The sequence below is a fragment of the Delphinapterus leucas genome, chromosome 1 (assembly GCF_059928025.1).
Source record: "Delphinapterus leucas isolate spDelLeu-1000000601 "Yukka" chromosome 1, BTC_Dleu_Yukka2, whole genome shotgun sequence".
NCBI lineage: Eukaryota > Metazoa > Chordata > Mammalia > Artiodactyla > Monodontidae > Delphinapterus > Delphinapterus leucas.
The window spans coordinates 140,063,120-140,076,498 of record NC_143129.1 but is presented as its reverse complement, the minus strand read 5'-3'; the positions used below and the strand labels follow the sequence as shown (position 1 = coordinate 140,076,498).

The 13,379-nt window shown below is 39.5% G+C and overlaps 1 protein-coding gene across 12 annotated transcripts in view; it reads left to right on the top strand.

The window, feature by feature from the left end:
* Window positions 1-13,379, top strand: part of FGGY (FGGY carbohydrate kinase domain containing) — a 418,604-nt gene that overhangs the window by 275,424 nt on the left and 129,801 nt on the right. For all 12 annotated transcript variants that reach the window (XM_089921931.1, XM_089921934.1, XM_089921904.1 and 9 more), the window contains one exon: window positions 2,602-2,709. In XM_089921931.1, the coding sequence (XP_089778057.1) occupies window positions 2,602-2,709 (108 nt within the window). The remainder of the gene's footprint in view (window positions 1-2,601; window positions 2,710-13,379) is intronic.

Genomic DNA, 13,379 nt, shown 5'->3' with positions numbered 1-13,379 from the left:
TGTGTGACTGTGGACAACGTGCAACCTCTCTGAAACTAATCTGTCTAATGGTGCTGGAAGAGTTCTGGAAGAGAAGGGGTGCAGGGCATGAAAAGAGATGGCTTGACTTTGGTGGGTATCCATCCACCTGTCCAAACCCTGGATCCCAAGTGCTTGGCATGGGCTGTCTTATTTGCCCCAGAGCAGCTGGGGCATGCAATATAGGGCAGTAGTTTCTAGAGTTGGCATGTGATAAAATTTCCACTGGCAAAGACAGAGTGACAAAAATGAAGACCATTTAGTGTGTGCTTCTTCTGTCTGGAACGCTCTCTGTATCGTATATCAACACAAACACACACACACATATATATACAAATACAGACAGATATACATATACTCACACCTGAATAATTTCTATGTATGTTTTCATCTTAATTCAAATATCACTTCTTCAGAAAAGCCTTATCTGACCCCTAGACTATATTAGGTCCCTCACTTATGAGCTCTTATAATACCTTTTGATATTCTTTCATTTATTTATCACAGTTTGTATTTATACATTTGTGTGATATCCATCTTAGGGTGACCAGTTGTCCCTTTTGCCTAGTACTGAGAGTTTTCCAGGACATAGGACTTCTGGTGTTAAAACTAGGAGAATCCTGGCCAAACCTGAATCATTGGTCTCCCTAGTCTGCCTCCCTCTGAAGAGAACAGCTCCGTGAAGGCGGAGACTATGCTCTTTTGTTTACATTTGCTTTCAGTGCCTGGATCACAGTAGGAGCTCAGGAAACATCTGTTGAACCCATAAAGAAATGAGTGAATATGTCAATGAAAGCTAAACTGTCTTTTCTTGCAGGAAAACAAACAAACAAACAAACAAACCTTTTTTTCCCCCTGAGATTATTCTTTTTCCTTTAGGTGTTAAATTTACCCTTTTATAAATTACCTTTATTTGGCAAAGTTTAAAGTTGATAATATTGTATAGTCTCCTGCCTTCCCTCACCCCCTTCCTCTTTGGAGGGTGGAATTCTTGCTGATTTGAGGAATCACTCATTTAGTGAAAAGAGAACCAGAATAGTTAGAGCTCAGACATTTAAAGAAGTGCTGCACTATAAACTTTATGAGGGCAGAAATTATGGCTATATTCAGTTCACTTCTATATCCCCAGGGTCTGGCGTAGTAAGGGCTGAATAAATATTTGTAGAATAAATGAATGAATAGATTCTCTGCCCAGCCTCAAGACATGCAGGAGTAGACCCAGTGTGCCTAACTCCTTTTTCCTCCCTACCTTTTAATACACCCTTCCACAACCATAATATCACTTCAGCATTCATCCCTGCTGGGTGGATGAGAAGCTCGTGCCATTCCAGGTGAGTGAACACGTGGTCCATCCCTGCCTGTCCCAGTCCATCTCTTGATGTCCTTTCCTAACACCTAATGGGCTTCCATGGTCTGCTACCAAAAAAAGACGTTGCCGTATCTTGAATAATGAGAGCATCTCTCTCACCTGCATGTCTTTGTTCAAGCTATTCCCTTGACATGGACTGCCTGTTCTAATTCATCTGGCTAAATCTTACTAGTCTAAGCTTATGTCCCATTCTCTCAGAAGCCATCTCTGGACCATTTCATTCCTCACCCACTGTGCCCCTCCACAGTATCCTATGTTTTGTCTTTACCATCCCATGGACCACACTGTTTTCTATTTGACTATTTACTTATCCATCTACCCTGAGATGAGGAGCTTCTTAAGACAAGAACTCTTTCTGATTCATCTCTGTGTCCTCAGCACCCAGTTGAGAGAAATGGTATGCTATTAGGTGTCTAATAAGTGTTTGTAGAAGGAGGGGGATATATCAGTTATTTCGTGCCATTAAAATGCTAGGTTAGAAACAAACATAAAATCCTAGCGATATACAAAAGGACATGTATTTTTGTTCACAAGTCTGTCGATTGGCTGGGTGATGCTGGTGATTCGGGCTCACCAGTTGCTGGAGGACTGCGAGGATTTGCTGATCCTGTTTGGGCCCTCTCACGTATCTGAAACATCACGTGTGACAACTGAGCTGACTCAGCTTGCTGCATATCCATCCAGCAGTCTCGCTGGGGCATGTTCTTGTGGCAGAGGGAGAGAAGGAAGAGCAGAAGCACACAGTTGTCGAGGCCTAAACCTGGAAAACCGGTGCACAGTGTCACTTCCGCCTCATTCTGTTGGCCAAACCAAGTCACAAGTTTGACCCAGACTCAAGGGCTGGGAACCCCACCTCTCAACAAGAGGCACTGCGAAGTCATATTGCACAGTGGGTGGAAGCAGGGAGGGCTAGGAAATGGGGACCATTATTACAATCAGTCTACCACAGAGAGGGAGTTGGCCAGGAACTGTCACATCAGTTTCTTTCCAAAATGATCTCTTTTTTTCTACCTTGACGCCTGAATGAGTTTATCAGAAAGGTTTCCAGAGGTGAAGCCAGGCCCGTCCTTTGTCAGGACTAACTTCCCCACCATCAAAGGTATTTAATAAGAAGCTGAATTCCGTGGTCATAGAAACATCACATGGGAGGAGGATAAGGCTCCTTCTAGCCTTGAGGGACAATATTTTCACATACTTTGCCCCTTTCTTTCCAGATCAGCAAAAACCCGATCTTTGTACCAGGAGTCTGGGGCCCTTATTTCTCAGCCATGGTCCCTGGGTTCTGGCTGAATGAAGGTGGCCAGAGTGTTACTGGAAAATTGGTAAGTTGACACTTTCTTCATATGGTCTTTAATGTTTTTACACCCTTGACTAGTCCATTTTGTCACATTCCCCGTATACCCAGGATCTGGAAGATTTGCAGACTCCTACATCAGAAGAATTAACTTTCTCTTAGCATAAAGTCTCACATATGGAGCATATGTAGCCCGTGTTTGCCAAAGGAATAAATGTTGATCCAGGCATTGATGACTAACCCATCTTCTCACCTATCTTTCTTTCACAGAACAACCCATTTTTCTCACGGCAACAGGAGTAATGTAATGTTCTACTTGGTAAAAAGGACTATGTTAATCTCCAGCCAGAATCCTTCAGTGGTTCCCTGTAGCCCTTGGGACATAGCTCAGATAGTTTTCAGGGCACATCATTCCCTTTGTGGTCTGTCCCCTCCAGTCTCACCCATGTACTTGTCACGAAGGCCAGATTGCCCTACTCACAGCTTCCCCATGGCTCCTGTTATTCTGCTCCTCTGTGCCTTTGTATATGCTTCTTTCCCTACTCGGAGAGTTCTTTATCACTTGCTAGTTTTACTTGATCTTTAAGATGTAACTCCAGTTCTTAGCACATTCTGAGATAATCTGTCTTTTCCAGAAATCTACGCACTCTTTAAGGGCATGGGTTATATCATACTCCTCTTTGTATTTAGCTCAGTGCCTGGTTCGTAGAAGGTGCTTGGAGAAAATGTGTTGAATTCATGGGGTCATCTCATAGGGAAGACAGAAGATCTATAAAAATGAGATGAGTACTATACCAGAGGTACAAGGCACAGAGTCCGCGCAAAGCTAGATTAAGGAATTCTTTTCAGGGGAGAAAGCATTTGTACTGCACCTTAATGATAAATAGGGACCAACCAGACACAGAAAGGTAGGGATATTCTTCTAGGTATGAGAACTTGCATAGGAACAAAGACATGGGAGTGAAAAATAGCAAGGCATATTTGAGGGTAATTGCAGAATTTCAGTTGTGGCATAAACTGTTCTTAGAAGAATGACTTACAATAAAAGTTAGAGAGCTGGGCAGGGACCAAACAGAAGTCCCTGTAAAGCATGCTAAGGAGCTGAACTTCAGGTAGTAGACCACGGAGAGTAGGTGAAAGATTGGAATAGTGATGGGTGTTGTCAGATCTCTGTTATAAAAACTGGCTAGCAGCCGTCAGGAAGAAGGCCTGAGGGTGCACGGCTGGGTGAAGAGAGACCAGCTTTAATAGGTTAGTCCACAGACAAAAAGCCATGAGGACTTTGGCAATAATGGACAGTGGCAATAATGACTGAGAATTGAGGTCAAGAGATCAGCCGACCTTGGAAGGATTAAATGTGGAAAGCAAGGGACAGTAAGACCCAGGCTCAGTTACTCAGTCTCACATTCACTATGCTGTACTGAAACCATCTGTTTATGGTCTGCTCCCCTACCAGCTTTTCTAAATGTCCAGCCAATCAAAAGTGATCTGACCTCAAGCTGGATATGGATACAAATAACCATTAATTTTCCATTTCTTCATGTGTTTCTCTTTTATTCTTAGCTGCCTCAAAGTTCTCTCTCAAAGTTGATGCACGCATAGGTGGGTGGCTGGATTCAAAGAGCATGTTTTGTGCCTTCACTCTTGTGCCAGGCTATAGAGATACCTGAATTAGTCCCCGCATTAGTCCCTGGTTTTAAGGAGCTCATCGTCTAGTAGGGAAGCACAGTGAGTATACATTAAATAACGTCTGATAGGTCTTAATAACCAATTAGACTTTTCTAGAAAAGTCAAGAAAAAGACGTCACTCTATGCCTAAGGTACAGTGGGATTGAAACTTTACAGTCTCCTCTTTAAACTAGTGTTATGTATTTACACAACTTTCCACTTAAATATCCACTCTCTTTCTATGACACATAGAAAACCCATTACTGAAGCATAGCCCTTTTCAAGCCCACATCATGGTATAATTACCTTTAGGAGAACCAGAAGTCATAACAGACACAACCCAGAGTCTTTTTTAACAAGGATAACAATCCAGTAAACTAACTCTTTGTGCAGGATGCATTGTCCATGAAGCTGTCCATCAACAGGTTTTCAGAGCGTTAGTTTACTAATTGACCGTCTGTGTCAGTCTAGAAATGCTTTTACCAGTATTTGACTCAGCGTTGGCTCTGTTGCTATGGATATAAGCCATCTTTGCCCAAACATTATGACGTATCTTGGTGGACAAGAATTCGTTATGCCTGTTTCCTAAGCCTGAATTTAAATTTTAAAAAATGACCCTTTTCTGACCATTAATAAAATCTTCATAATAGTCCACTATGGTTTTTGACAAGAATCATGGGACTTTCTGGCCTTTATCTAGGTAGTTGATTTTGCATCATCAACCAGTGAAGTTGCATGTAGAGTTACACTTAGGGCAGTTCTATGTATAGAGTTTCATTAGACATAGGAATGGGGTATGACTGACTTACCCATGGGTTACGAAAAGCAAAATCTAAGGAAGTCGAGAAGTTAGCATAATGGGGCAAAATCTGAATCAAGAACAAAACAGACTGTCCAATAAATCATCAGTCCAGAGAGGCCAAGCAAAGAGACAGAAACCACCTATAAAATAAAGAGATTTAAAAATAATAACAATGATGATGGTAATAATAACAACAACAATTGTCCCTTATTGAGTACATTTTCCTGTGGGAAAGATTTATATATTTATATATATATATATATATATATATATATATATATAAAATCGTGTTAATCCTTGAATGATACTCATAATAATCACAATGCCTAATATTTATTTTGAAGACTTATGTCCCAGTCTCAATTCCAAGAGCTTTTCATGTCCTATTTTATTTAATCCTCTGATACCCCTATAAGTTAGGTACAGTTATTATCCATATTTTACACATGAAGAACTGAAACTCAGGGTAGCAAGCGCAGCCTGGAGAGATTCCTGATGCACTGTCAATGGCCTTTTTACCTGTTTCCGTTGGTACTCACCTTTCCTTTCCATTTACTTATTCTGGTTTATCACCGGTTTTACAGCCTATTGTCATCATACAGAACACCATAAGAGGAAGTTACATTGCTTTTATTCTGTGTTTCATATGTACATATTCTCTCATAAGCTATGTCTGAAAGTGGCTGCTCCGTTATTACATTGTCCAGAATATATTATAAACATGCAGTTGTAAGTATATCATCTAAAGCAGAAGGGAAGAGATAGAAGAAGAAGAGGGAAGTAAAGAAGGGGAAAGAAGAGAGGGAAAAAAGAAAAAAGAGACAAAATTTATCTAAACTCTAGATTTGGAAAAAAGATATTTTGTTTCATTTTTACAATTAAATACAGATCTTCCATCACAAAGCAAAATCCTTCATTCCAAGTATATGAATAGATTGGTACTTTAAAAAAAAATCTCCATCTGGTTAACTTCAGGATGAAGAAAAAAATAGGATAGGATCTTTTTTGGCTCTGGAGCCTTTGCAATTTCATCTGTCTGAGATTTGGGCTTGTTTTTCACTCATTTCAAGCTTGTGCTGCTGCTATTTATTTCCTCTTAGAAGGGCACATACCCCATTCCCATGGATGATTTACTTCAGTTCACCAAACACCCATCAAAGATTGTCTCGTGCTTGTTGATACACTCTCCAGAAAGTTTTGCAAAAACCATCACTTTTTGCCCAGGCTTTTTCCACAGAGCACCAACTGGTACAGTCACTGTGTCCAGATGCTGAAGCTTATTTCCAACTGGACCTCAGCCATCCCTCTGTCCAAGCACTCTTCTCTGTCTTACTTGAAGTCATTTTTATTGGGGGAGGCATCGGGTAAGAGAGCCTAAGACAGTTTCCTAAGCTGCCCCTATGGTGAAATTGGCTTTCTGGGACAATTGGGCTTGGTGGGGAGTTACCTTTGAATTTTTTGAAGCCAGAATTTAAATTTATAAATTTGGGCCACAGGGTCATAATGTTTGCAGGGTTCTAGCTCTTGGAGTTTTAGAATTGGCGCATTGTGAGTGCCTATCTGCCTCCTTCCTTGTCACCAAAGCCCCTCAGCCTGGGGCTAGCCTCAGGGGGGTCAGCCAGCTCTTCCATATGAAGAGCTTGCCATGTACTCGGTGCTGTCCAGGTTAGAGGTAGTGATGCCATCCCTTCATTCAGTCACTCTTTCCAGCATGTTACAGAGATTTCCTGAGGGATTACTCTGGGCCAGGCAAGAATATGGTCACACGTGATTCCTGTCCTCCAGTGGCTTATCATCTAGTGGGAAAGTTGGATATGGAACTGACAATTATAATTTATTATAGCACATAAAAGTAGATTGCACTGCCCTGACTGGGAGAATCTGTTCTATGCTCAGCACATTGAGGCCCTCATGAAGATTCAGGATTTCATCTGATCTTCGCAGCATGTCTATGTGGTCAGTTTTACTAGTGACTAAGGCTCAGAACAGTGAGGTAACTTGATCAAGGTCTTAACAGTTGTAAATGGGGAGAGCCTTGATTCAAACCCAAGTCAGCTACTGGAAGCCCCAGATCTTTCCCGAATTGAACCTGACTTTTATAGGGCTGCCTTTCTGAATTTTTCTTACAGTTCTCTTGTAGACTTCCTTGAGAAGCAATTATTGTATCAGTTAGTGTGACTTTCTTATCAAGTGTATTAAAGCACATATAGTTTGGCAGGCTTTGTAAGGCCATGAGAGAGATACTTATGTGTATCAGCCTTGACAGGATCTAGGTATATAGACTTAGGTGTGTCCCCAGCATGTCACATTAGCTAATTGGAATGACTTCATGGATACAAAGACCAGCTCTGCATAAACAGATGCCTCCCTGTTCTCTCCTCCTGCCCAGGCTTTCACTGTATTTTTTGTACACCCACCTGGATTCCTGCACAGCTTCCTAATTACCTTACTCTTCCTATAAGGACACCAATTCTATCAGATCAGGGCCCCACCCTTATGATCTTATTTAACCTTAATTACCTCCATAATGTCTCCATCTCCAAATGCAGTTGTATTGGGGGTTGGGCTTCAACATCTGAATTTTGAAAGGATACAGTTCAGTCCATAACAGTCATACATATTTCAAACAAGTTCTGAGAAACAAAGCATAATCTTTTGTGTTTACCTACATATTTACCATTTCCATTGTTTTTTATTTCTTTATGAAAATTTAAGCTTCCACCTGATATTTCCCTTCAGCGTGAAGAACTTCCTTTAGCATTTCTTTAGTTGTTGCAGGTCTACTGGCAAACAAACAAACAAACAAAAACACACCTTCTTAGTTTTTTTTTGTTTTTTTTGGCGGTACGCGGGCCTCTCACTGTTGTGTCCTCTCCCGTTGCGGAGCACAGGCTCCGGACGCGCAGGCGCAGCGGCCATGGCTCACGGGCCCAGCCGCTCCGCGGCATGTGGGATCTTCCCGGACCGGGGCACGAAACCATGTCCCCTGCATCGGTAGGCGGACTCTCAACCACTGCGCTACCAGGGAAGCCCCACCTTCTTAGTTTTCTTCTTTTTTCCTTCAACACTTAAAGATGTCAATGTATTGTATTCTGGCACCATTGTTTCTTATGAGAAGTCAAACATCATTTATTTTGTTCTTCCCCTATGTACAGTGTATTTTTTTTCTCTGGCTACTTTTAAGATTTTCCCTTAATCTTAATTTTTATTATGGTGTGCCCAGATATTGTGTTTTGGAAATTTATCCTTCCTCCCCCAGGTTTGCTATACTTCTTGAATTTGTAAATTCCTGTCTTTCACCGAGTTTGGGAAATCTTTAGCATGTATATATTTAAATGTCTTTTCTGCCCTATTTGCTCTTACTCCTCCTACTGTGACTCCACTTACACATTTTTAAGACCTTTGGCTATTGTCCCATAGTCCCTGAGGGCTTCTGGGGTTTTTTTATTCCCCCCAATATTCCTCTCTCTTTCTCTCTCTGTCTCTCTCCTTCTCTCTCTCAATTAGACACTCTCTATTGGTCTTTTTTCAGGTTCACTGACTCTTCTGTCTGCAATCTCCAACCAGCTCATGGACCCATACATTTCAGATATTATATTTATCAATACGAGAATTTCTACTTTTTAATTGTTTCCATTTCTTTGCCATTTCCTATCTGTTTGTTAGTTATGAGAGTGTTATCCTTTACATCCTTAAGCATTGTTAAATTACTAGCTTTAAAATTCTTGTCTTCTAATTTTAACATCTGTGTTATTTCAGGGTTATTGTCCATTAAATGGCCATTCTCTTAAGTAGGAATTACATTTTCCTGTTTCTTCATATGTCTAGTAATTTTGACTCATATCTTGAACATTGTAACTGATGTATTGTAGAGACAGTGGATTATTCTTATTTCTCTGAAGAGTACTTTTTTTAAGCAGGTAATTTAATGACAACTCAAACTCCAAGTTTTGTCTCTCCTTTGTTGAGTTCTTTAAGCCTTAGTTGGGTTACTTATTATGTAATTCAGAGATCATCCAGAGATTAAGGTAACATTTATGCATAGTGTTGAGCTCCCTTTCTATGTCTCTCTCCTTTCTGAGATCTCCCTACCTTTTATTTTCTAGTTGCTATGGTGGCCTTGAACTCTGACCTCTAATTTCTTAGCTATGAAGACTGCATATTTCTATCTATCTGAGTATTAGCTGTCCTGCATGGCACTGATTAGGGCCTGCCCTCAGGCAAGAATCTGTAAAATCAAGAAACACATATAAAACTCTTTTTTCCGGGGCTTCCCTGGTGGCGCAGTGATTGAGAGTCCGCTTGCCAGTGCAGGGGACATGGGTTTGTGCCCTGGTCTGGGAGGATACCACATACCACGGAGCGGCTGGGCCCATGAGCCATGGCCACTGAGCCTCCATGTCCGGAGCCTGTGCTCCACAGCGGGAGAGGCCACAACAGTGAAAGAACCGCATACCGCAAAAAAAAAAAAAAAAAAAAAAAAAAAATGTTTTTTCCTTCAATGTGTCTATTCCTTCTCAGTTTCTACCTGGCTTTGGTCACTTCCCAGTATCTTCAGAGAATTGTTTGATATATTTTGATCAGCATTTATAATTGTTATCTGGGAAAGAATTCATATGATAAGAACTATTTAGCCATTTTAAGAAGTGGAACTGGGCAGAGGGGTGGTGGTGGTGGGATGCATTGGGAGATTGGGATTGACATGTATACACTAATATGTATAAAATAAATAACTGATAAGAACGTGCTTTATAAAAATAATAAAATAAAACTTTTTTAAAAAAGAAAAATATTTCAGATGTGATAAAAACAATATACTGGCTTCAGAATTTTTAAAAAGGCAAAATTAAAATGAATAAACATTTAATCAAAAGTCTCCAAAAAAAAAAAAAAAGTGGAACTCCTGAATGATTTCTCTTAAATCAAATAAGATTATGTTTCTTCCCTGATTAAAACCCTTCTGTTGGCAATCTGTATGTCTTCTTTAGAAAAATGTCTATTTAGGTCTTCTGCCCATTTTTGGACTGGGTTGTTTGTTTTTTTGATATTGAATTGTATGAACTGTTTGCATATTTTGGAGACTAATCCCTTATTGGTCACAATGTTTGCAAATATTTTCTCCCATTCTGTAGGTTGTCTTTTCATTTTGTTGATGGTTTCCTTTGCTGTGCAAAGGCTTTTAAGTTTGATTAGGTCCCATTTGTTTATTTTTGCTTTTATTTCTTTTGCCTTGAGAGACTGATCTAAGAAAATGTATTGCTATGATTTATGTCAAAGAATGCCTATTCCTCTTCTAGGATTTTTATGGTGTCACGTTTTATATTTAGGTCTTTAAACCATTTTGAGTTTATTTTTGTATATGGTGTGAGGGAGTGTTCCAATTTCACTGCAGTCAGGATAGCTATCATCAAAAAGTCTACAAATAATAAATGCTGTAGAGGGTGTGGAGAAAAGGGAACCCTCGTACACTGTTGGTGGGAATGTATTTAAATTGGTGCAGCCGTTATGGAAAATAGTATGGAGGTTCCTTAAAAAGCTAAAAATAGAGCTACCATATGATCTAGCAATCCCACTCCTGGGTATATATCCAGAGAAAAGAAAACTCTAATTCAAAAAGATACATGCACCCCAATGTTCATAGCAGCACTATTTACAATAGCCAAGACATGGAAACCACCCAAGTGCCCATCAACAGGTGATTGGCTTAAGAAGATGTGGTATATATATATATACAATGGAATATTACTCAGCCATTAAAAAAGAACGAAATATTGCCATTTGCAGCAACATGGATGGACCCAGAAAATATTATACTTCTTGAAGTAAATCAGACAGAGAAAAACAAATACTATATCACTTATATGTAGAATCTAAAATATAATACAAATTAATATATATACAAAATATAAACAGACTCACAGACATAGAAAACAAAGTTATGGCTACCAAAGTTATGGAGGGAGGGACAAATTAGGAGTATGGCATTAACAGATACAAACTACTATAACCTAAAATAGATAAGCAACAAGGATTTACTGTATAACACAGGAACTATATTCAATCCTTGTAATAACCTATAATGGAATATAATCAGAAAAAAAATAACTGAATCACTATGCTGTAAACCTGAAACTGACAAAATACTGTAAATCAACTGCACTTCAATTTAAAAAAATCTTTCTGTATCCTCTCATAGTACTTAGAATAAAATCTAAAGCCTTTGCCATGGCCTGCTTGATTTTCTCCACTTTCTACCTCTCTATCCTCATTTTATACAACTTTCCTACTTACTTACTCCAGTCTAGTCTCACTGGACTCCTGTCAATTCCTAGGACATATGAAGTCCTTTGCTACTATAGAATCTTTGCATTTGTCATTCTCTTTGCTTGGAAATTGTTGTTTCTTTTTTTTTTTTTTTCATGTCTTATCTTAAATTTCACCCTCAGGTCTTTCCTGAACCCTCTATCTAAAATCAGTGTTCATATTACAGTAACTTATCTATTTCCTTCAAAGAACTAATCACTATCTTTAATTATTATATGTATTTGTTGACTCTATATGTCAATAGAATATAATCTCCGAGTGGACTGAAAGTACATCTACCTTAATTGCTACTGAATCCCCTGTGCTTACTATGACCAGAACAGAGTAGGTGTTCAACTAACATTCATTAAATCTATAAAACCTTAGCAGTCTGGACTATATTTGAATATTGGGATACCCATTTTCCCTTCATAAGTCAGAGCTTTGTGAAAGCGACGACTTCTATTTGTCTTTGTATCCTGAATTATTAGAATGATGCCTAGCACAGAGTAGACATGTATCACATTAGTTTCATGAATCAGTGAACTAACATACTGTAAAAATGAACAAAGCTACCAATTTTGATGGTGAATGAAATTGACTAAACTAGCCCTGCATTAAATGAGAATTGATCAACTTGTAAGAGAAATTGTCCTATATAAAGCTTATATTAAAGTTGTAAAAAAAAAAAAATGAACACATAGTTTATATTTTCCTCTCCGGAATGTTTGTTGTTCCTAGGAACTGTTCAGTATTGAAACTCGCAGTCCTTTCCAGCAGTATTAAAAAAATTGTCTAGATTGGGCTTGCTTCTTTCATTAGATTTTCATGAGAATTTCAAAGCTGGGAAAAATCAGGCAAAATGTTTTTGCTTTGAGATAAGATTAGGTAAGCAAAGAGTTGAAATAGCTTAGATGAAGAAGTGACATTACAGGTAAATACAAATGGAAAAAAAGCAGTTGTCACAAGTGATGAACATTGCTCTGAGCCTAATGATTGTTTTACCTGTAAAGAAGGAAAAAGGCAGCCTCAAGTCTAATAGATAGTCTTGGTGGCGCAGTGATTAAGAACCCGCCTGTCAATCCAGGGGACACAGGTTTGAGCCCTGGTCCAGGAAGACCCCACATGTCCCGGAGCAACTAAGCCCGTGCGCCACAACTACTGAGCCTGTGCTCTAGAGCCCACAAGCCACAACTACTGAGCCCACGAGCCACAACTGCTGAGCCCACGAACCACAACTACTGAGCCCATGTGCCTAGAGCCCGCGCACCACAACAAAGAATAGCCGCCTCCCCCCTGCTGCAACTAGAGAAAGCCCACGCGCAGCAGCAAAGACCCAACACAGCCAAAAATAAATAAATAAATACAATTTTAAAAAAAGAGCAGATTGCTTCATCTCCTATTAAAAAAAAAAAAAAAAAGAAAAGACTAATAGATAAAACTGATTTTAATAGAGAAAAACCCATCAAGCAATAAGATAGCTTTGTCTTAGCAAAATGATCATGGAACCTAAAATTCTTAAATTTTAAATTTGCCTTTGTGATGTGTTTTTCTTGCCTGTAAACTCTTTGCCAAAGGTTTTGCTATCTCAGGCGGTGCAGTCCTCTGTGTAATTTTACAAACTCTGCCTATTTGTCGTATTAACTTATTCAGTGTTTTAGAGAGAGAATTAGAAATGGTCTTGTCCAAGGTCATGCCCTGAGCCAGAGTTGAGCTCAGGTCTCAGCAGTCCTTGTCTGCGTTCTCTCTGTCATATCAAGGGTCAAAAACGCAAATGCTTAAAGAAGTCAGACAGCATAAATGAATAAACAGACCAGGCAATGAGGTAGTTTTTACTTCTACAGAGAAGTTTCTCTTTTCAGCTCTCAGCACTCTCGGGCTGAATTCCATGTTCCCTCCTTTGACAGAGAGATGGGCATAGAGAA